Raw genomic sequence first — 24,847 nt, 5'->3', positions numbered from 1 at the left:
CCTCACTGTGAAAGCCACTTACCGAAGGTGGGAAGGAGCAGTGCTGTTCAGGGGCTGGGAGGGCATAGAAGTTGGGTAATTAAGCTTCAGCCCAGATGCAGGTGACGCAACATCCTCCAGTATGCAAAGTAGCTTCCACGACAACGGCACAGCCCACGGTAGGCCCGCGAGCCCTGTGAGTGACCTGCTGACTTCGGTCCAGCCGGGTCAGTGGAGTCCTTCCCTTCAGAATGAGGGCTGCGTCGAGGACAACGGGAGTCCTGGCGTTTCTACGGATTCCCTTCTAGGAAATGGTTTTGGGGGTTGGTTAAGTCTAGGTGCATCTGCCGCCTTCCTAAGTGTGCTGGACAGTGTCTTCAGCGCCTTTGTTTCCTTCTGTCCTCCTATTTCCTGTTTGATTTCCTTTCCTCTTCTCTCCGGCTTTCTTTACTTTCATGTCGTCTGTTCAAGCAATGAGTGATAATAAGGCAGGTGCTGAGCAGGTCAAGTGCTCTGGCCCCGGGGGCTCACAGGCTGCGTTTACCTGTCTCTGCAGCAGCTGAAGGAGTTTGTTGACCAAGGCTCCCAACTGTGGTTGCAGTTATTCACTGATTTTTTTCTTTGTAGAAGAGCTACTGGACGGTGTTCTTGAATCTGATGATGACGAAGATGAAGATGATGAAGTAAGTTAGAGGCTCTTGACACCACATAGAAAACTCCGGCCAACTATTCTGAGTCTCTTCCTCGCCTTGGAAAGTTAGTCCAGAAACGGAGCTTTCAGTCCCTGCTACGTTACTTCTCACAATTGTGTGGGTCAGCTAGAGCTCAGCTGGGTGGTTTTCTGCTGGTCTCTCTTGGGGTGTCAGTGGCTCTTCTCCACGTCTGAGCTGGCATCGCGGCTGCCACAGCCCCTCTCCACGTGGCCTGTAATCACTTAGTGGTCCATCCCAGGACTGCCTTATTGGTTGGGGGCCGGTCTCCAAGGGGAAAGAAGGGAAAGCTTCCAGTCCTTGTGTGGGCTCAGCAGCCTCAGAACATCACTTACGCTGCGTTCTGCTCGGGGCATGTGCCAAGACCAGACCAGTCGGGGGTGGGGGTGGGGGTGGGGGTGGCAGTTAGACTCCACCCACACGCGGCTGCAGGGTGGGAGGACTTGCGGGTGGCGTGTCTGGAGACTGTGGCCGCACCTTGGTGGGCTCGTTGCAGCCAGCATGGAGAGGCCACACTCTGTGGCACTTGGGTTGATGGGAGGCTGAAAGATGACCGGTCTTGCGCTGAGTCTTTTGCCCTGAAGGGGGCGTGAACCTCCCCTGTCTTCCTCGTGGGTGTGAGCGTTGGGCCTGGAGGCTCCCCGGGAGAATCTCCAGGGTGGGAGTCCGGGGCTTGGTTCAGAGCTGGCAGAACCTACCACTTTACCCTGTCATTTGCATTCCTGTGGTGTGGGTTACCTCAGCTGTGAAAAATCGGCTTACCTGGTTTTTTAGAGCGTGAAGGTTCAGAACAAGGGCGTCTGAGTGAGTCCTGTGAGGTGGTGTAGAGAATGGTGACTCATGGGCTGTAGGTGGATTTTCACATGACAAGCTATTTCATTATTTTTCCTTCAGACCTAAAAAACCCATACATGGCTGTCCTCTCTTGTTCTCTGTGGTAATAAGTGATTTGCATTCCCTCTATTTTGTGGGGAGCATTTATTCCCGAAGTGAACGCTGGAAGATGAGTTGTTCTTTGGAGTTGTGGTCTGTCCATGTAAAAGGTGTGTAGAAGCCAGGTTTTTGTTCATTGATGGCATCAGTTAGGGGAGACAGTTCATTTAAGAGCCCTCCACCAACAAGGACGGCTCCACCAATGAGGACAGATCTGTGAGCTATGGCCCCTCTGCAGCCAGCCTCCTGCCTGCCATTTTCCTAATGGGCTGTAGGCGGCAGCAGCGGGCACCCCTGCTCCCTGCAGTTCTGGACTTCCAGAACTAGCCAGCACCTTGTCCAGGCCCCTTCCTTTACAAAGGTGGATCCAGAGAAGGGAGGAGGCCAGCCTAAGGTCACACACAGCTGACGGCAGTAAAATCTGGTTTACAACAGGGGTCAGCAGACTTCTTCTCTAAAGAGGAAGCTAGTAAATATTTTAGGCTTTGCAGGCCACACTGTCAGTTTCATCCACCCAGATCCACCCATTGTAACACAAGGTAGCCGTGGACAATACATGAATGGTTGAACGTGGCTGTGTTCCCATAAACCTTTTTTTTTAATGTGTCCTGAAGTTTGAATTTCATATGATTTTTATGTGTCATTAAAAATTTTTTTCAAACATTTAAAAATGTGAAAATCCTTCTTAGTTTACTGGCCTAACGACCACAGGCCATTGTTTGCCGACCCTGGAGAGAACCCAGCTCCCTGACTCACTGGCCTTCTCAGGACCGTGAAGAGACACCACCTGTGTGTCTCGCCCTTCAGCACTCTTTTATATTATACTTTGAGTTAATATCTTTTTTTTTTTTTTTTTTTTTTTGCTGTACACGGACCTCTCGCTGCTGTGGATTCTCCCGCCGCGGAGCACAGGCTCCGGATGCACAGGCCCAGTGGCCATGGCCCACAGGCCCAGCCGCTCCGCGGCATGCGGGATCCCCCCCGAACTGGGGCACAAACCCGTGTTCCCTGCACCGACAGGCAGACTCCTAACCACTGTGCCACCAGGGAAGCCCCGAGTTAATATCTTAATTATTTAATTCCAATAACTTTTTGTCCAAAAAAAGCTCCCCTCAAGATCTGTTTTTCCCCTCTATCTGTTATCACTGTGGGGTGGTTTTATTTTATTGCTATTAACCCCTTTGTTTTTGTACTGCAAGGGAAAATTCATTTGGTTCAGCTGTTAATGATGGGAATTCAACTTTTGGAAATTTCCCTGTGGAAGTTATAGTCGACTGTAACTACAGTTATATAGTCTATGGTAAAGAAGGAATATAGACATCTTTTAATTTTCTGGACTTTTTGCTACTCTATGCATATTTTTATTTTAAGAAGCTAGTGTTTGAAAATATTTGTTGTGATAACTAGAATTTTCAGAAGATTCTTGAAAGGGTTTAGCTGGAAAACTATAAGGAAAGGACCTGTCATTTGGGGCCAAAACTTGACTCTCTGTGATGAGCTCAGGTCGGCAGGTTCTGGGCTCTCCCTCTGTCATGGTCCCGACGCGTACTGTGGAGGACTAGCCAGGACGACCTGGGAAGGAGCCAGCAGGTCTCTGCTTTACTCAGCTTTCCCCAAGGCCAGGTGTTACTTTTTAAACTGGGGGCAGGGGTGGGGGAGGTATGGGTGTGGGGAGAAAGTGAAAGATGCTTAAACTACAGGAAACTCTCCAAAAATCAGTCGTGCAAGTCACACTGTTGTTGGAATGTGGCTGTCACTTCCCAAGGTGACAACTTTGAAGGAGACAGCAAAATTATTTAAACCCAAAACGCAGATAACGAAGCCACTGTTTGCAGTTAGCTGCTTAGTGCCTCTAAAGGTAAAATGGCTCTAGGAGGGGCCGGAGGCCGGGGTAAATTATGGCTGCCTTGCCTTACACTGAGCTGAAACCTGTGCCCTTGCAACTTCGGCCACTGGTCCTGCTCCGCTGGAGACTCTCAAGGATCCCCAGATGCAAAATCTGATTTTTCCCTCTAATTTCTAAAAATGTAACGACTTGTCCTAATGTATTAACACTTATTTAGTTATGCCTGAATATATATACATACACATACCAACATAAAAAGTTAACTAGAGTTAGTTTTTTTCTGACTTGTAGACTGTCTAGGATATAACGTCAAATGGAAAAAGGAAATTGCAAAGTAACATGAGCAGTATGAGTCAATTTCAAAAAACAAACTTATAAACACACATCCTGATGAATTATATACCTGCTCATATATACATAGCGGAAAGGTGTGGAAAGTTACACCCTCTTAGTTGACACTGGAAATTCCCTGGGTGAGGTCTGGGGGATAAGGAAGTGTGGCTGAGAGGTGAAGAAAGGCCCGGATCAGCAGGGCCCAGGGCTGCAGACTCACCACGTGAGGCGAGAAGTAGGAAGGGCACGCTGGATTTAGTGGACGGAGGTTGGCTGCTGAGCATTTTTGAAGACTAATGAGGCAAAAGCCAAACTGAGCAGTTGAGGAGCAGGTGGGAAGTAAGAGAATGGAGCTAATAAGTACATACAGCTCTTCCCACAGATTTGGCTATGAGCAGGGGAAGAGAGTTGGATGGTGGCTAAACGGGGCATTTTTGTTTTGTTTTCATTTGGGAGATACCTAAGCATGTTAAAATGCTGTTTGGGAAGGATCCAGTTGAGAGGGAAAGGTTGAACATTCAAAGCAGGAGGAGAGAGAGAGGATGGCATCAGAAGGACAGGTGTTTTCATTATTTTCTAAATTGCTTCTTATACTCTTCTTGGACCATTTAAAGCTCCAGAGGAAAAAAAACTATCACTAGATAAGCTTGGACAGTACCTAGGAGAGAATGGACAAATGACAACAACAATTTAAGGGTTCCAACGCATCTCACCTAGTGCTTTGAAGAAATGTGTTATTATCTAATACAGTTTATTTTTATATTAAACGTAGATAATATGTTCCCAAAGGGTCGATGGTGAATCACAAGGAGTCCTGATTCCAGTATTCTCACCACAAACGGCTCACATTTTCTTACAGTTTGAGGCGAGTTCCTTGTGTCTAGCTCATAAGTGGCTTTGTAAGTGGAGATGAAAGGCCTTTCTGTGCTATTCCAGAAGATTGATTTTAAGACAAATATTCTCCCCTCTTAACAAAATAGGTTTAAAGGCTGGGTTAGATCAGCCATGGACATTTACTTACTGGTTGCCATGAAAGTGACAGTCATGTGCTCAGCAGTTCCTTTCTCTATAGACTTCTGAAATCTAAGAGCCATTCACTTGCTTATTCAACGAATATTTGAGAACCTTAAAATAACATTATTCTAGGAAGTAATGGGGAAGGGATCCAAAAGAAATTTAAGAGTATCTATGGTTTAATATGACTCTAAGAGTTTAAAATCTAGATAGGTGAGGTAATAAAGACCCTGATAATAGCTTGTGTAGCATCACCACGTGCCAGGCACTGTTCTAGGCACCTTACACTTACTATTTACCCATTTATTCCTCACAAGAACCTGGTGATAGGTGCCGTTATCGTTCCATTTCACAGACAGGGAAACAGAGAAAATACGTCACTTGCCAAGTTCACACAGCTGATAATTAAGTGACAGAGCCAGGAATCAAACCCAGGTGGTCTGACTTGTCCACACTGTTAACCACTACATGATTTTGTCTCTTGCGAGACATATATAAAGTTAGCAAATAATAGAAAATAAATACGCGCTCAGAGGTCCGTGAATGTGATAGAAACAAGAAGTGCTGCAGAAATTCTGAGTCCTCAGAGAAGACTGGAAAGTGGCTGCTTTGACAGCACTTCGCCTCACCGAGGGTGAAAGGTGAGTGGAATGGATTGCTGAAGAGAAGGATGTGGTCAGGAAGGCAGGAAAGGCATCTTCTAGAGGAGGCAGCATGAGCTTTGTCCTTTGCTTCTCCCCGACCCACAGTGCTGCCCCCACAAAACCCGTATTAACAACCTAGTATGTGTATGTGCTTTCATACTTTTCTTACAAGGTACACAAAGAAAGTACACAAACGTATGTACCATAGTCCTGGATGTTTTTGTCAGTATTTGTTTTACAAAATGAGATAACACACAGATGCAAACACACACACCCTCAGTGTTGCCTTTTTCCCCTCTTAATATCTTCTGGAAATCTCTCTGAGTCAACCAGCAAGGCAGCTGGGATTCCTTTTAATGCTGTGCATGTTTCCCGATCTTTGCTACTTCAGACAGTGCTACTTCCCGATCTTTGTGCGGTTTTCCCGATCTTTGCTACTTCAGACAGTGCTGCAGTAAACATCTTTGCAAATATATCCTTATTTAGTGGTGCTTTTATTTACGTGGGCTTCTGTTGCTGCGTTGAAGTGTATGTGTGTTTTAATGGTAATGCATTTTTCTAGATTGCTTTTTAGAAAGGCTGTAACAGTTCAGATTTCACTAGCAGAGCAGGAGAGGAGCCTTTCCCTCCATCTCCACCAGCGATAGGTGTCATTACTCTTTTTATTTTTGCCAATCTAATGGTGGTAAAGTGGATCTCATTGTCATTTTAATTTTGCATCTCCATTGAGTAGTGAGTTTGAGTGTCTTTATGTTTATTTGATTGGATATTTGGATTTGCTGTGCTGTAATTTCACATTCCTATCCTTTCTCTATTTTTAAAATTGTGTTTGTCTTTCCGTGTCGGTTCACGTGAATTCTCTATATATTATAGATATTGATCCTTTTTCACCTTAATTGCAGCTATTTTAAAGATGTATCTTTTATTTACTGACATATTTTTATAACTTCTTTTGTCATAAATCTTTAAAAAAAATTTTAAAGACAAATATCTTTGCTTTTCTTTTATACCCTTTGGGTTTTCTATCCTGATTAAGGTTTCCCTTAACCCTAAATTTTACATGTAGTCTCACCTAGATTTTCTTCTAAGATTTCATTTTTTCATTTAAAATTTGATTATTAAATATTTTATACATGTAAAAGAAATATATAATGTTTATGTAGGTTTGAAGTAACTGTCCTCAAATTTTTGGTTGTGGAACACTTTTATACTCTTAAAATTATTGAATATTGCAAAGAGCTTTTGTTTATGTGTATTTTGCCTGTCAATGTTTGCTAAATTAGAATATAAAACTGATAAAATGTACTTATTAATTTTAAAATGACAATAATAGGGGATTCCCTGGTGGTCCAGTGGTTAGGACTTGGCACTTTCAGTGCCAGAGCCCGGGTTCAATCCGTGGTCAGGGAACTAAGATCCCACAAGCCTCGAGGTGCAGCCAGAAAAATAAAAATAAAATAAAATGACAATAATAAACCCATTACATGTCAATGTAAATAAAATATTTTGTTAAAGAATTATTTTCCAAAACAAAAAAAACTATTAAGAAGAGTAGCATTGTATTTTATTTTTAGGAATCTCTTTAATATCTGGATTAGAAAAGAGTTGGGTTCTCAAATCCGCCTGTGCGTTCTACCTGTTGCAATATGTTGTTTTGATTGAAGGATATAAAGAAAATCTAGCCTCATACATTTATGTAGTTGAAATTGTTGGAGTATTTTAATAGCTTTTTGGGATAGAAATATTTTTCTTTGATACTACTTCAAAACTGGACAAGTGATAGTTTATTAAAGGTTAGTTGCAATGTGGAATCAGAAACTATATCAATAAACCTTTTTTATTCTGTTAATTAAAATCTATTCATCTGTTTTTCATTTTGTTTATCTTATTTTCTGATTGCTCAATGCTAGTGTATAGAAATACAATTGACTTTAGTATTTTGATCTTGTTGTATCCTATGACCTTACTGAACTCATTTATTAGCTCTAAAAGTTTTTGTTTCTTTGTTTTGTTTTGTGATGGATTCCTTCGGATTTTCTGTATACACCACCATGTCATCTGCGAATAGAGATATTTTCACTTCTTCCTTTCCAATCTAGATGTCTTTTATATCCTTTTCTTGTTTAATTGCCCTGGCTAGAAGTTCCAGTACAGTGTTGAATAGAATTGGTGAGAGTGGACCCTTTGTCCTTTCCTGATCTTAGGGGGAATGTTTGTCTTTCACTGTCCAGTATGATGTTAGCTGTGGGTTCTTCATAGATGCTCATTATCAGTTTGAGAAAGTTCCCTTCTTTTCCAGCTTTGTTAAGTGTTGAATTTTGTCAAATGCCTTTTCTACATCAATTAAGATGATCATGTGTGTGTGTGTGGTGGGGGGCGGGTGTCTTTCATTCTATTAATATGGTGTATTACACTGACTGGTTTTCATATGGTAAACCACCCTTGAACTTCTGAGATAAATCCTGCTTCTCCATGATTTGTAATCCCTTTCATATGTTGCTGGATTTGGTTTGCTAGTATCTCTTTGAGGATTTATGTATCTATATTCATAATAGATAGCAGTCTGTCATTTGACTTCTCTTGTGATATCCTTGTCTAGTTTTGATATCAGGGTAATACTGGCCTCATAATATGCGTTGGGAAGTGTTCCCACCTCTTCCATCTTTGGAAGAGTTTGTGAAGTGTTGTTAATTCTTCTTTAAACATTTGGTAGAACTTTACCAGTGCTGCCTTCTGCACCTGGGCTTTTCTTTGTGGGAAGTTTTGTTTTTGTTTTTACTAATTTGATCTTTTTACTTATTATATGTCTGTCTATTCATATTTTTTATTTCTTCTTGAGCCAGTTTTTGTAATTTGTGTCCTTCTAGGAATTTGTCCATTTCATCTAAGACATTGATTTGTTGGTGTACAGTTATTCACAGTATTTTCATTTCTGTAAGGGCAGTAGTATTCCACCTTTCATTCCTGATTTTACTAATCTGAGTCTTATCTCTTTTTCTTAGTCAGTGCTATGGACTGAACTGTTTTCCCTCAAATTCATATGTTGAAGCCCTAACCCTCGGTGTGGCTGTATTTGGAGATAGGGCCTACAAGGAGGTAATTAAGGTTAAATGAAATCATAAGTGTGGGACCCTGATCTGATAGAATTAGTATACTTAGAAGAAGGGACACTACAGAACACTCTGTCTCTCTCACCACCGTGTGAGGACACAGAGAAAGCGGCTGTCTGCAAGCCAAGAGGAGAGCCCTCATCAGGAAGTGAATCAGCCTGCACCTTGATCTTGGACTTCTCAGCCTCCAGAACTATGAGAAATAAATTTCTCTTGGTTAAGCCACTCAGTCTGTGGTATTTTATGATAGCGGCCCAAGCTGACTAATACAGTCAGTCTAGCTAAAGTTTTGTCAGTTTTGTTGATCTCTACAAGAACCAACTTTTGTTTTTGTTGATTTTTCTCTATTGTTTCTCTATTTCATTTATCTCTAATTTCATTATATCCTTCCTCCTGCTCTTCTTTTTCTGGTTTCTTAAGGTATAAAGTTAGCTTCTTGATTTGAGATCTTTCTTCTTTTTTAATGTAGGCATTAAATACATTAAATATATACAGCTATAAATTTCCCTCTGAGTACTGCTTTTACTACACCTCATAAGTTTTGGAAGGTTGTGTCTTCATTTTCATTCATCTCACACTCACACTCTTATTTAAGAGTGCGTTTTCAACAAAGCCTATGAGTTGACCCCAAGTGAACTAGTGGGTTAAATAAAGACAAATTCTATCTATGAGGGGGTTTTCCAGGAAATTGCCAGACAGGTCAAAACATGACAGTTTTCTGAGAATGAGGCCTTTGGGGTGCTTCAAACCTGTCTGCTCCTCCAGTGACTGCTTGGATGCTGGTTTTCACTTGGATTGCAGAGCTGGTGGTTTTCAGGGACCTGGGGAGAGAGGGAGAGGAACAGGGCAAGTTTAAATGCCACAACATTTGCTGTTCTTACTGAGAGCCAGTTTTCTTCTTGAATAAACGCTCCTCAGATTGTTGCAGACTTTGGTTAATTTTCAAAGTCCTGAAGAAATTGATTTTGACAATTTTTGCCAGTGTTCTTGCTTTTACGGAGAATGGATTTTCAAAAGTGCTTACTTCACAATTCCTGCTGGCATCCTGCCTGTTTTGCACTTTCAATTGCTCTTTCACCCACATGTGATTTTGTATTTTCATGCATTGATAGTTGGGGAAATAATGGTTCTGCACTTTTGCAGTTCTTCCAGTTGTTGCCGTATTTTATTACAAAACACCCTTCCAAATTGCGTTCGTTAATATCACCACTGATCTCATCAGAAAAGTCTTTAGGTGTTGGGAAGCTATCAAGCTCACAGCAGTAGGTACAAGTTTTTTAAAATTCTTGTTTTCTCTTGAGAGTCCAAATTTTATTATTGATAACAAATACTATCAGTTGTTTTCCTTGAAGTGACAGGCTCACCTCATCAATTTTTGAGAAAATGTCTGCCAGATACCCAAGTCTGCATAACATAGTTCTTATGTCATTCTTTTGAGTAAAAGAGATGCTCCTCGAAAAAAAGTGCCTAATTCAGCTTGCAAATCAAATAACCGCACAAATGCTTTCTTCAAGATGACTATCATGTACATCCTGTTTACACAGAATGCTAAAAAGACAGACCACGAGAATCAAGATTTAATAAAATTAATTCCTGCTGCTTCACTGAGGACTTCTTAAATGAAACTCTATCATCTTTCTATCATCTTTCATCTATCTATCTACCTATCATTTTTCTATTATTCATCTATAATTCTGTCTAGCTAGCCAGCTAGCTACCTGTGGTGGTAATGGAGAATACAGCAACTACTAGAGCTTGTTAGCAATGCGCTGATTGATGCTATGGAACTAGTAGTTTTACCCTCCTTTGCTTTTGCACCATAAGTTCAGATATCAGGTTAAACCATGAAAGTCAATAAAGGTATTCAATGAGGTATTTCAGTTAGTGTCACTTGTGTTTTGCTGCCAAGTATTTACATAAAAGGTCTTTAATGACTCGTTACTATTGATACTGGATGAATACAAGCCAAACAGCAGGTCCAGGCATAGCTCTGCAGGTGAGATACTAACTCAGCGTTCATGTTTGCAGCTTAGTCTTTAATTCAACAAGCTACTGTTTCATTGAGAAGTAGCATGCTGTGATTTCTTTTGCTAACTTTCCATCCAGCCGGCATTCAGTAGTATTGGCTCTACAAGGCTGTTGTGTATTTTTCTTGGACCAATGCAATATAATAACGTACACTTTAAGGTCTTCAGTGTCTTTGTTTTTTAAATAATTGGGCTTGGGGGTGGGGATAATTTTAGATTTACCGAAAAAGAAAAAGAATACACAGTTCCTGTATGCCCATAACGCAGCTTCAGTGGCTTTTTAACTTCTAGTCTGAAAAGATATAACAAACAAATTTTCAGTTTTTGACTTTTAAAGAACTCAGTCACATCTATGTTTAAAATATTTAATTTCTTTTTCTTTGGACTCTGAATGATTGGTCTCAAAATTATACCTTAACTGGCTTTATGTGCTCCGCAGCGGGAGAGGCCACAACAGTGAGAGGCCTGCATACCGCAAAAACAAACAAACAAATGTTTACATAAGGTAAATTATTGACATCTATAAAACTGAGGGAAAGATAACTTCCATCATAATTTTGGTTTTTATTTGCGGTTTTGCCCAGCTTTTCTGGAACAGATTCCTCCCTTCCATGAGTCAGAGACCTTTCTGATAAGTCGGTTTCATTTTTTTCAGCATTTTTTCATATAAATGGTGCAGCTGTGGGTTGAGAAATTGAGTCCTCTGATCATTCTGTGTGTGTGTGTGTGTGTGTGTGTTTTGTTTTTTTTTAACATCTTTATTGGAGCATAATTGATTTACAGTGGTGTGTTAGTTTCTGCTTTATAACAAATGATCATTCTTTTTTAAGCCAATGATCCATCCTTAAAAGTATAAGAAAAAGACTTTATAAACAAATTTTCTTTTATCTTAAAATAAATGATTCTTAAATTTTAACAGTTTTAGAGAGAAATTTTTAAATTAGAAAAGCTTTTCTATAATTTTTCATTATAAAAATAACTGTTGCAACATAAAACAATAAGTGTACTGCTAGTCTGTTACTGCGTAGGAGCAAGGAAAACCTCATGATTTCAAAATAAAGATTATTGGTTGATAATGAAGTTATATAAGTTATAGTAGATGTAACCAAAGATTGCTAGTAAAAGCACAGTAGAAGTACTGAGAACAAACTTAGTTATGAAAATGTACATATCTATACCCCAAACCTTAGAAATTTCTAGAAAACACAAGAATAAATAAAACATACATTTATTAACTATCAGAGTGATATCATCATGTGTCATGTAGCCTCCAGAAAACTTCACTGTATCATAGGAGAATGAGAGTGAAAAAGACAAATATTATTACTATTAAAATAATTGTGTATTGTTTTACATTTTATAAATGATAATAAATATATATTTTATGTGATATATAATAATATTATATTATGAACATAGTATAGACTTTATAAACCTCCTGAAAGGATCTTGAGGCCTCTGAAGCTTCCCCAGAACACACTTTGAGAACCACTGGCTTACAGTTTAGTTTTGTACATCTTTATGAGTTTGGTTATTAAAATTTACTCTGGCTTCATAAAATAGATCAGGAGGATTTTTTTTTTTTTTCGGTACGCGGGCCTCTCACTGTTGTGGCCTCTCCCGCTGCGGAGCACAGACTCCGAACGCACAGGCTCAGCGGCCATGGCTCATGGGCCCAGCCGCTCTGCAGCATGTGAGATCTTCCTGGACTGGGGCACGAACCCGTGTCCCTTGTATCGGCAGGCAGACTCTCAACCACTGCGCCACCAGGGAAGTCCAGATCAGGAGGATTTTTATCTTGTCCTGGGGGCTGGAATTAGTTTTGTTTTTGTTTTTTTTATTTTGTCTTACCATTTCTTTTGCCCACCCCCCCCACCCCAATCCCACCTGGCCCATGGTGTACGCACATATTCTCCTGAGGAAGTGAAGCCGGTCAGTCTGGTACAGGAAGTGGGGCGAGGGAGGGATCCGAGGTTAACCGCCCCCAGGCTGCTGTTGTAAACTCAGACCCAGTGACCATCTCGTGTGGTTGATATGACGTGGGAAGGCTAGGCTTTTTCTTTTCATTTTCTTTTTTAGTCGTATTTCCTAAAGCATCGAAGTAGAAAGCAGAAAACTAGGTCTTATTCCTTAAGAAAAAATGTTTATGTCACTAATTTTTCAAGTGATACTCTCTTTAGATGCATTTTACCAAATACAAGGCCCTGGGTAGAAACATCAGTATCCAAAGAAAGGCCGGGCTCAGGCAGTAGAGCTGAATCAGTGGCTTTTATAAAATCCCAGTATGTTCTGACGTCACTAAGGAATCACATCAAAAGCACTTGGCAGGGCTTCCCTGGTGGCGCAGTTGTTGAGGGTCCGCCTGCTGATGCAGGGGACACAGGTTCGTGCCCCGGTCCGGGAGGATCCCACATGCCGCGGAGCGGCTGGGCCCGTGAGCCATGGCCGCTGAGCCTGTGCGACCGGAGCCTGTGCTCCGCAACAGGAGAGGCCACAACAGTGAGAGGCCCGCGTACCGCCAAAAAAAAAAAAAAGCACTTGGCACAGTTCCTGGGACACCGTAAGCCCCTGGTGAATGTCGGTTCCCATGGTGATGATGGTCATGGTTATGATCCTCAGTATCACCACTGTCGTCAACTTCAGGCCCACCACACCTGGCTGTGGAGAACATATTACGTACTGGTGTTTCTGCACCTGGTGTCCCATTGTACTCTGGCTCTGGTGGAAGCATGGGTGCCATAGAGGAGCCTTAGATAAGGATATGGCCTCAGGTGTTTTAAAATATAGAGTATTAATAGAAGATGTGAGCTTCAGTTAGGCTAACAGATCAGAAAAAATAGTTGCACCCAGTTCGCAAGAGGTTGGGGCACATCACACTCAGCGGGGTACATGTCAGGGGAGAGGAGGCACTGAGGTCAGGAGGCTGAGGGAGAGAAAGGAAATGTGGCCAAGAGCCTTTGTTGTGGTTTCTGAGGAAAGAATGGTCGGGGCAAGGTAAGATTCGCTGGTTTGAATAATTTCACGGGGCTTTGTGGTCTAGGGGCTGTCCTGAGTTGTCTGGTACCTGGCCAGACAGGTGATTAGGACGGGTGGATAATGGCCCAGAGTATGAGGACCCAATACAGGAGGTGATTGGGGCGTGGGCTCTGGATTGGTTGGTTTGCATTTGAAAGGTGTGCTCCCAAGTGAGTTGTTTAATATCTCCAGGAACTGGCTACTTCTAGGAGAGGCAGTCCTTCCATGGTCAGCAAGACCCCAGATGTCAAACCATCAGAAAAGAGAAAATAAAAGGCATGGTTAATACACGAGGCTTCCACAGCCTGGCCCCACCGGACTTTCTAGCCTTATCTCCCTCCTCTCCCTGACACTGACTCTTGAAGTAAGCAGGAGCTCTAGGGACCCTGCATGGTCTCAAACCTTCCCTGCTTTATCCCACTGTTGCTGCTGCCTGGGTTCCGGGGCTGGGACAATTACCGCCGTCATCATATCTGGTAATCTGGTCATAAGAGTCACATTGATCCCTTAAGTATTCACTCCAAAGACCAAAGTCTTTCAAATGGAACTTTTATTTATTTAAAAACTAGAGGAAGAGGGACTTCCCTGGTGGTGCAGTGGTTAAGAATCCGCCTGCCAATGCAGGAGACATGGGTTCGAGCCCTGGTCCTGGAAGGTCCCACATGCCGTGGAGCAACTAAGCCTGTGCGCCACAACTACTGAGCTTGTGCTCTAGAGCCCACGAGCCACAACTACTGAGCCCGTGTGCCACAACTACTGAAGCCTGCACACCTAGATCCCGTGCTCCACAACAAGAGAAGCCACTGCAGTGAGAAGCCCGCGCACCGCAACAAAGAGTAGACCCTGCTCGCCGCAACTAGAGAAAGCCCATGTGTAGCAACGAAGACCCAATGCAGCCAAAAAATTAAATAAATTAATTAATTACGTTTAAAAAAAAAAACGAAAACTAGAGGAAGAAAGCGAGTAAAAGAGGTGTTACAGCTGTTAGATTCAAATCAGCTTCAGAGAAGGTGGGCATCCAGGCTGAGGAATGGCATGAGTCGAGAGCATAGGCTGGACACCAGTCAAGGATGGTTCACTTTGGCCTCAGCTTGGAGTATGCGAAGGGGAAGGGAGGGAGACAAAGCTGGAAAGGTGGTTTGGAGCCAGGCTACAGAAAATGGAATATCTGTGAAGCCCTGAATATTTATGTGTGAGCCTGGGAGGGATGTGAACAGAGCTGTGCTATAGGATGGTTGATCTGGTGTCAGTGTTCAAATTAACAAGAGATCAAGAAAGCTTAGAATTACTGAGGAGCCAGCATCTTCTGAATGCTTACTGTGTGCAGGCCAAGAGCTTAACGACCTTTCTTCTATTTATTCCTTGCACCCCCTCTGTCAGATGGGTACTGTTATTAGCCCTGTTTCTTGGATGAGAAAGCCAGAGTTTAGAGAGGTTCAGAAACTTGCTCAAGGTTACATGGGCAGTAATTGGGGGAACTGAGATTTAAACCCAGGCTGGTGTGAGAGTCTCTGTGCCCGCCCTCCCTCTGCTGCATGCTTCAGTGGGGATGATGCTGAACTTGGCCGCCAGCTGGGAGATATTCTGCAGGGGGTGCTCCTGGAGTTGGAAGTGGCAGGAGCTGGTCACTAACAGGGCATGTCATTAGGAACTGAAGGCCGGGAACCTTGACCCCAGATAGCAGGGAGGGTGGTGATGCCTTTAACAAAAATGGGCAACACAGGCTTGGGGGTGGGGGAAGCCTATCGTGTATTAGGGGGAACTTGATTTTATGTGGGAGTCACATACCATTATCTGGCTAGAACAGAAAGTGGGTGGGGCCTAGATCCAGTCAGTTTCCTGCCCGACTGGGCTTCCTTCGAGCAACCTCGCGTTCCATAGACAGAGAGGTGTTGAGTGCTTGGGCCATGACCGCCTTTCTCTTTGGCCACCTTTATACACAACCTGTGAGATGGGTGATCCACCTGAAACTGCTTCAGAGTACACGTCCAAAAAACCAGCTGCTCTCTGCAAATCACCTCTGATGGGTCACCTTCTGTGGTCTGCTTCCTTGGCACCATGCGGATATGAGTTTAATTCCCTGTTACCTAATTAGCAAAGAAACGTCTGTTTATGTCTGTGTTACTGGCAGGGCCTTTCCATTATTTAATCAAGTCAATGAAGAAACCCAGTGTTTCCCAATTACGATTTTTGCTTTTTTCTGGTTCTAAACTTGCTTATTTCTATAACACAGCTCCTATGCTCTCATACCTTGGCGGGGACAAACCACCCAACAGGCTGACTCATGGCTACTGCCCTCGTTTCCACTCTGGTTTCTATGGAAATAGACAGCAGATGGCTCAAAACAAGGTGAGGGCTCGGAGACACCTCCAGATTCTGAGGCATTTGCAAACCCTATTTGTCCAACATCTGTTTCCATGGAAACAGATGCAGAAAAGGTCAACCAGTACTCTACAATAAACTTTTTTTTCTCTTATCTAATTTTTTACAAATACCACAGCAGTGCATTGCTTTTTCCTGTTATCATAGATTTTTGGAATAATAGTACTTTTTATGTAGTGAGACATGTATATTTCTAATTTTGACCTATTTGATAAATCCTTATACTTAAGTGCATTCTGCATTATTTTAAAATTTTTATTAAATAAACTTGTTTCTACTTACCTAATCAAATCACTATCACTTGGCATTCAGATATGAAACACTTAGTGTCTTAGGCCTGGGAATGTGAGTGGAGAAAAAATAGTGCATGACCTGCCATCCCTTCCAACTTAAAAATTCAAGACATCGGCGCTCCAGGTAGTAACTAAGGCCCTTGCTTGTATCACTGTCATTTGGCTGTAAGGGCTCAGGGTCTGTTTGACTCAAATTGAGCCAGTTTGTGTCTAAATTCTGTGTGCCACGTGTGTTATATAAAATATTGAATATGTCTGTTATATAAAATATAGAAATAGAAGCAATTTTCTGTTAGTAGTGAGCAAAATGAGCAATGCACCGTATTCAATTTTGCAGAATGACAAGAACAACGAAATGGACAGATACTCATTAAGCTGTTGTGAGGCGTGGTGTATTCAACTTAAACCAAGATCTGCTGCTAAGAGTAGACAGATGTAAGTCAGATCTTTAAAGGGAAAAGCAGAGCAAGCTCACTTGAAAGAGAGAAGACCAGAAGCACAGTGAAAGTTCATGTTGCTATGTGGCCTGCGGGAGAAACACCACAGGGGATGCAGTTCATAGTCATGCAACGTATGTTGCTGCAAATCGTGTGCTCCTCTTGGGCATTTATCTTGATATTACCCTTCACGATGGATCCATCTTTTTTTAGATGCTATTTATTTGCACTGCCTTTTATTCTCCACTAGTGAACTGTAAGTGCCACGAGGGTGGGGACAGCGTCAGCTTCGTTCTCCAGAGCACCCCCAGCACCTAGCATGGCACGTGGCACACACTGGTTGTTGGGTAGGTATACTGGTTGGGTAGATGCTCACAGGAGCTCTGATGGTTTCTCTCTGCAGAGAATTCCCCCAGAAAAGTGGATACAGGCAGAGTCACCTGATCCAAATGCACACACCTGTGTAACCACCATCCGAATCATTAGCGTCTGCATCTCAGAAGCCCCACCTTGAGTTCTCTGTTGTTGACATTTATGTGAATGGAATCCTACAGCATGATGCACTCTCTGAGTTTGGCTCGTTTGCTCAATGTTTTATTTGTGACAGTACCAGTTAGCCTTTGCTAACTGATAAAACCACCCCAAATCTTAGTGGCTTAAAAAAAGCAACAGTCTTTTCCTCCCGATTCTGTGGGTTGACTGGGCAGGGCCTGCCCTCCCCCTCCAGTGAATTTGCTGGGCCTCTTCACAACATGGTCGTTGCCAGGCTCTCAGAAGGCAAAGGCCAAAGCCACTAGGCCTCTTGTGAAGGAGTGTGCTTGCTGGCATGGGAGGAGTTGCTGTCTGTGCAACAGTCCACCATAGTGAGATTCATCTCAGAATAAACCATTTTAGGACTTCCCTGGTGGCGCAATGGTTAAGAATCTGCCTGCCAATGCAGGAGACACGAGCTCCGCAATGTTCGAGCCCTGGTCCGGGAAGATCCCACATGCCGCGGAGCAACTAAGCCCGTGCGCCACAGCTACTGAGCCTGCGCTCTAGAGCCCGCGAGCCACAACTACTGAAGCCTGCGGGTCTAGAGCCCGTGCTCCACAACAAGAGAAGCCACCACAGTAAGAAGCCCACGCACCGCAACGAAGAGTAGCCCCCCCGCTCGCGGCAACTAGAGAAAGGCCGCGCGCAGCAACGAAGACCCAATGCAGCCAAAAATAAATAAATAATTAAAAAAAAAAAAAAACATTTTAAGGGGCTTCCCTGGTGGCACAGTGGTTGAGAGTCCACCTGCCGATGCAGGGGACGCCGGTTTGTGCCCCGGTCCGGGAAGATCCCACATGCCGCGGAGCGGCTGGGCCCGTGAGCCATGGCCGCTGAGCCTGCGCGTCCGGAGCCTGTGCTCCGCAACGGGAGAGGCCACAACAGTGAGGGGCCTGTGTACCGCAAAAAAAAAAAAAAACTGACTTAGTGAGAATTCATCTGGTTAACAGGTATTTATCAAGCACCTGTTTTATGCCAGGGACAAGTCTATGTCCTTACTGATTTTTCTGTCTACCTGTTGTTCTACCAGTTACTGAGAGAGGAATATAGAAATCTCCGATTTTAATTGTAGACTTGCCTATTTTTCATTTCAGTTCTGTCAGTTTTGCTTCATCTATTTTGGAGTTCTTTTGTTTGAATCATAAATATTTGTAATTGTTGTAATATATCATCCCAGTGTTGACCCCTTTAATCATTATGAAACGTGCTCTTTGTCTCTAGTAACGTGCCCAGTATGTTTTGTCTGTCTGTTGTTGTTTGTTTTTTTTTTTTGCGGTACACAGGCCTCTCACTGTTGTGGCCTCTCCCGTTGCGGAGCACAGGCTCCAGATGCGCAGGCTCAGCAGCCATGGCTCACAGGCCCAGCCGCTCCGCGACATGTGGGATCTTCCCGGACCAGGGCACAAACCCGTGTCCCCTGCATCGGCAGGCGGACTCTCAACCACTGCGCCACCAGGGAAGCCCTGGTTTTTGAAATATTTATTTATTTATTTTATTTTGGCCGCGCCGGGTTTTAGTTGCGGGATGTGGACTTCTTAGTTGCAGCATGCATGCAGGATCTAGTTCCCCAACCAGAGATCGAACCCGGGCCCCCTGCATTGGGAGCACGTAGTCTTTCCCACTGGACCACCAGGGAAGTCTTCTGTCTGTCTGATATTAATACAGCCATTCCAGCTCTCCTGTGCTTACTATTCACATGGTATATCTTTTTCCATTCCTTTACTTTCAACCTATCTGTGTCTTGGAATTTAAAGTGCTTCTCTTGTAGGCAGGATATAGCTAGGTTCTGCTTTTTTATCCAGTCTGACAATCTCTGCCTTTGATTGGAGTGTTTATTTAGGGCATTCTTTTTTTTTTTTTTTTTTTGTGGTACGTGGGCCTCTCACTGCTGTGGCCTCTCCTGCTGTGGAGCACAGGCTCCGGACGCGCAGGCTCAGCGGCCATGGCTCACGGGCCCAGCCGCTCCGCGGCATGTGGGATCCTCCTGGACCGGGGCACGAACCCGTGTCCCCTGCATTGGCAGGCAGACTCTCAACCACTGCGCCACCAGGGAAGCCCTAGGGCATTCATATTTTTAAACAGTTTTATCGACGTGTAATTTACATACCATGAACTTCATCTGTTTTAAGCGTACAATTTAATGATTTTTAGCAAATTTACAGAGTTGCACTACTGTCCCCACAATTCAATTTTAGAACATTTCCATCACCCCAAAAAGATCCCTTAGGCCCTTTTGTAGTCAATCCCTGTCCACTGTCCCCCTCCCCCACAAGCCCCAAGCAACTAGTAATCTGCTTTCTGTTTCTGTAGATTTGCCTTTTCTGGACATTTCACATAGTATGTAGTCTTTTGCATATGATGGGTTTCATTTAGTATGATATTTTTGAGGTTTAACCATATAGGATATAGCAATAGTTCATTTCTTTTTGTTTCTGAATAGTATTCCGTCGTATGGATAGACCACTTGTTTATCCATTCGCTGGCTGATAGACGTTTGCATTGTTCTCATTTTTCTGGCTATTATAGATAAGGCTGCTGTGAACATTTGTGTATAAGTCTTTGTGTGGTCATATGTTTTCATTTCTCTTGGGTGGGTTGTATGACAAATTTATGTTTAACTTTTAAAGGAATGGACGAAATGTTTTCCAAAGCAGCTGTACCCATTTTTACATTCCCATCAGCCAAGGTATAAGGGCTCCAGTTTCTCCACATCCTCACCAATGTTTGTTATTTGTGTGTTGTTTTAATTATAGCCATCCTAGTGGGTGTGAAGTGATATTACGCTGTGTTTTTAATTTGTATTCCCCTAATTACTAATGATGTTGAGCATCTTTTTATGTGCTTGCTAGATGCATTCGTTTCCTAGGGCTGCTGTAACAAAGTACTACAAGCTGGCTGGCTTAAAACAACAGAAATGTATTGTGTCACAGTTCTGGAAGCTCGGTGTCAGCAGAGCCACACTCTCTCCAGGTTCTGGGGGAGAATCTGTTCCACGCCTTCTTCTTAGCTCCTGGTGTTGCTGGAGGTCCTTTGCGTTCCTTGGCTTGCAGGTGCACTTCTCACCTGTGTGTCTTCGCATCATCTTCTTGTAAGGACACCAGTCACATTGGACTAAGGGCCCACCCTACTCCAGTATGACCTCATCTTAACTAATTACATCTGCAACAACCCTATTTCCAATTAAGGTCACATTCTGAGGCATTGGGGGTAGGATTTCAACATATCTTTTGGGGATACACAGTTCAACCCTAGCCATTTGCTTGTCTTCTTTGGTGAAATATCTATTCAGATAGTTTTCCCATTTTAAAAATTGGGTTGTTTGTCTTTTTATTATTGAGTTGTGAGAGTTCTTTATGTATTCTGGATACAAGTCCTTTCTCTGATATGTGACTTGCAAATATATTCTCCTGGTGTGTGGCTTGTCTTTTCATTTTCTTAATGGTGTCTTTTGAAGTACAAAAATTTTTTGTTTTTTCTTTCATGGTTTGCGCTTCTGTTGTTGTGCCTAAGAGCTCTTTGCCCAACCCACCGTTTATCAGCCTTGGGCGCTGTTGACATTTGGGGCCAGATCATTCTTTGTTGTGGGGACTGTTCCACGTGTTGTGGGATGTTTAACAGCATTTCCGACCTCTAATCATGGGTGCCAGGATTATTCACCCCACTCCAAAGCTGTGACAACCGAAAATGTTTGCTGACATTGCTAAATGTCCTCTAGGAAGCAAAAGCACCTCCACTTGAAAACCATTGGCCTAAACCAATATTGCAAAGATCTTCTGGAACTTCCCTGGAGGTCCAGTGATTAAGACTCCACACTTCCAATGCAGGGGACATGGGTTCGATTCCTGGTTGGGGAACTAAGGTCCCACATGCCATGATGTGGGCAAAAAAAAGCAGATTTTCTATATTTATTATCAACCCAGTATTGTAAATCTTTGCTTTAAATCGTCATAAATCTTTTAAAGAAATCCGGGGAAAGTGTATATCTATGTATCCACCCACGTATTAATCATTTTCAGTGCCCTTCATGCCTTCCTGTGAGGTTACCATCGGACACCATTTCCCTCTCGTTTGAAGCACTGCCTTTAGCATTTCTAGTAATTCAGGTCTGTTAACAACAAATTCTCTCCGTTTTTTAAATCTGGAATTGTCTTTAAATATTTATTTATTTATGAATTTATTTAGCTGCACCAGGTCTTAGTTGCAGCACGCAGGATCTTCATTTCAGCGTGCAGACTCTTAGTTGCGGCATGCAGGATCTAGTCCCCTGACCAGGGATGGAACCCGGGCCCCCTGAATTGGGAGTGCGGAGTCTTAACCACTGGACCACCGGGAGAGTCCCTGGAATTGTCCTTATTTCACCTTCATTTTTGAAGGACAGTTACACTGGGTATAGACCTCTTGATCAACAGGTTTTTCTCTCTCACTTTGAATATGTCACTGTCTCCTGGCTTCCATTGTTTCTGATGAGAAGCCTGCTATTAATTTTATCTTTTATCATCCTTTCTCTGGATGTGGTGAGTTGTTTTGCCCTTGCTGCTACTTAAGATTTTTATGTTCAATTTTGGTTCTCGGCAATTTGATTATGATGTGTTTGAGTGTAGTTTTCTTTGTATGCATCCTTTTTAGGATTCACTGAGCTTCTTGGGTCTATAAGTTACAGTTTTCCACCAAATTTGGGAAGTGTTCAGCCATTATTTATTCAAGTATATATTCTGCCCCTTTCTTCTCTCCTCTCCTCCTAGGAATCCAATTACACATACGTTAGAACACTTGATCTTCTCTGACAGATCTCTGAGGCTTTCTTCATTTTCTTCAGTGTTTTTTCTCTCTGTCCTTTAAGCCAGATACTTTGTGTTGATCCATCTTCCAATTGACTGATACTTCTGCCAGTTCATATATATCTGCTATTGAGCCCATCCACTGAATTTTTCATTTCAGTTATTAATCCTTTTCAGCTCTAGAATTCCCATCTGGTTCCTTTTTATAGTGTCCATTTCCCTGTCAAGATTTCCTGTTTTTCACTCATTTTTAGTATATTTTTCTTTAACTCTTGAGCACGTTTTCCTTCAGTTCTTTAAACATTTTCATAATAGCTGTTTTGAAGTGTGTGTCCACTAAATCCAACATCTGGGCCCACTCAAAGCGAGTTCTCGGCTTCTTGATATTTCCTGAGCGCAGCTCACATTTTTCTGTTTCTTGGGCCACGTCTAGTAATGCCTTTGTTTGAAAAGTAGGCGTTGCAGATAATACGTTGCAGTGATTCTGGATTACGTTTCGTTCTCCTGAATATTGTTTAGTAAGCTGTTAACTTGCCTGGTCTCTAACTGTGAACTCTCTCCCCCAGTGGTGTCTCTGCTTATTACCTCCCCTGCATATTTTTACGGTCAGTCAGAGATTTGGGCGAAGGTTATGTTGACACACCTCAAGTGACCATCTTCTGCCACTTGAATTATGTGTAGGTTGAGGAATGCATTTAAAAGCACAGAAAATTTGCAAGTTTCCCCAAGCTTTTAAATTTCTCTGAGCTCCCTGGGGTTTTCTGTGTGTGTCTGTAGTTTAGCAGTCGGTCGGGGATACTTGGAGGTTTTATTACCCCAGTCCTTCTATGGCTCCCTTGCTTCCGGGTATCCCCCTTCAACTAGCTGCTCTGCTACTTGCCCTCTAGCAAGGCCACACCTTCAGCTGATAAAGCTGTGGGTTTTCACTGCCTGAAATAGACAGGAACTCCCCCAGCCATTGCACCATTCTTGCCCCAAGTGCAGTAGCACTTCCCCAGCGAGCAGTTGTGGCCTGCAACTGGTCATTTTCCAGTGTCCTGAAATGATTGTTTTTAATACATTTGTCACATTTTGTGCTTGATCTGTGTAAAGGGGAATTGCCTGACCTCATATTCCATTACCAGAAGCTACCAGGGCGTGGCAGTAAGCGAAACAGATACTCTGTCGGGAGAAAAGCAGACCTTAAACAAATAAGAAAATAGAAATGTGATATGTCAAACGGTGGTAGGTGCCTTACAGAACAATAAAAGTAGGAAGGGCTTGAGGGAGAAGCCCCGTGGTGGACACTGGGAATAGCAAATGTCAAGGCCCTGAGGTAGAAGCCTATTTGGGGAGCCACAAGAAATGGGGAGGGAATAGGATACGGGGTCACAGAAGGTAGCTAAGGTCAGATCACCTGGAGCCTTGAGAAAGACATTAGCTCTTGTTCTGAGAGAGGAGGGAAGCTGCTGGAAGGTATTAAGTGAAAAGTGACGTTATCACTCGTCTTGCCTCAAGGGCTCACTCAGAATGCCCACTGACCGCCTCACAAGGAGAGCTACAGCTGCCAAGTGAATTCAGGAAGTCATTGACAGGGCGTGGCATCCCTGTCCTTGAACCGAGCCTTGAGGCGCTGGGACCAGGGAGCCTGTGGACCTCGTGAGTTTCTAGGCTGAAGAGGCATCTGGGCTTAGCCGAACATCATTCATCTTAGAATCAGGGACCCTTGTTGGGGTCCTGACTCTGCCATGTACAAGACTCCGTTTCTCTAAATGAGCCAACTATCGAGTGTCTAACACATGTGATATATAGTCAGTAATTGGCTCTAACTCAAATGTGGACGTTAACAGAAACTGAGGTTCCTAAACTGCCTGCTTGTCCAGGCCCCACTACTCCTTCAACAGCGCAGTGACCTGGGGCTGTTCCTTCCCCCTTGTACTTTGTCATCATCCTCCAGACACAGTGGTTCATCGTTCTGAAAGTCATTTTCATCTACTCCTTCATTTCCTTTTCTGTTCCACATCCTGGCTTAAGCCTCCGTCTCTTCCCTTCCCAGCCTGTCCTGCATGTGGCCACCAGACCATCTTTCTAAAGCAGGGCTTGGATCAATCATGCAGGGACATGATCTCTTCATTTTTAAACTGGGGGACATTTTAAACTTTCTAGAAAGTCCAGAAAATAACATGACAGCAGTGGATCTATCCCTTCATCCCTCTCCTCTCCCACCTTCCCCGGAATTAACCACCATCCTGAAGCTGGTGTATAAAATTCCATGAGCATTCTGTGCTTCTATAGCATCTTTATGTTTCCATTAACAATATACAGTATTGTTTTATGGTTTTTAAATGTACATGAATGGCATAATACTCTATGAATCATTTACCAGCTTTTTCCATTCAACATTACGTGTTAGAGATTTATTGACACCAACACGTGCTGCCCTAGTTCATCCTCTTAACTGCGGTACAGAAGTCTCATCTTTATTAGATACTGCCAAATTGCTCTTCAAGGTGGCCGAATCCATTTACACTTTCACTTGATTCCGTCTTAAAAACATTCCCATGCCCCCTATCACCTAATAAAATTAAGTTGCTAATGGTGGTATTCAAAGGCCCACTCTGTTGAGACCCCAGTCTGCTTTTATATTTTCTTTCACATTACTTGCTTTGTTTCTTCATCTATGAAGATAAAGATAATTACTACCAAATTGTTGTGAGATCAGTGAGTTAATCTGTGGCACATAATGGACACACAAAAAAATGATAGTTTCCGTTCCTTCCTTTGTATCTATATAGTACACACTTGCTCCTTCTGGAGCTATGTGGAAAGAGTC

General features: G+C 43.0%; 1 protein-coding gene across 6 annotated transcripts in view; it reads left to right on the top strand.

Annotated features, from left to right (window-relative positions):
- The window catches only part of ARMC9 (armadillo repeat containing 9), a 138,498-nt gene that overhangs the window by 72,519 nt on the left and 41,132 nt on the right, over window positions 1-24,847 (top strand). For all 6 annotated transcript variants that reach the window (XM_030875505.3, XM_060301740.2, XM_030875712.3 and 3 more), the window contains one exon: window positions 607-662. In XM_030875505.3, the coding sequence (XP_030731365.2) occupies window positions 607-662 (56 nt within the window). The remainder of the gene's footprint in view (window positions 1-606; window positions 663-24,847) is intronic.

This window comes from Globicephala melas, chromosome 7 (assembly GCF_963455315.2).
Source record: "Globicephala melas chromosome 7, mGloMel1.2, whole genome shotgun sequence".
Classification (NCBI taxonomy): domain Eukaryota; kingdom Metazoa; phylum Chordata; class Mammalia; order Artiodactyla; family Delphinidae; genus Globicephala; species Globicephala melas.
This window is presented reverse-complemented; position numbering and strand designations above follow the sequence as displayed.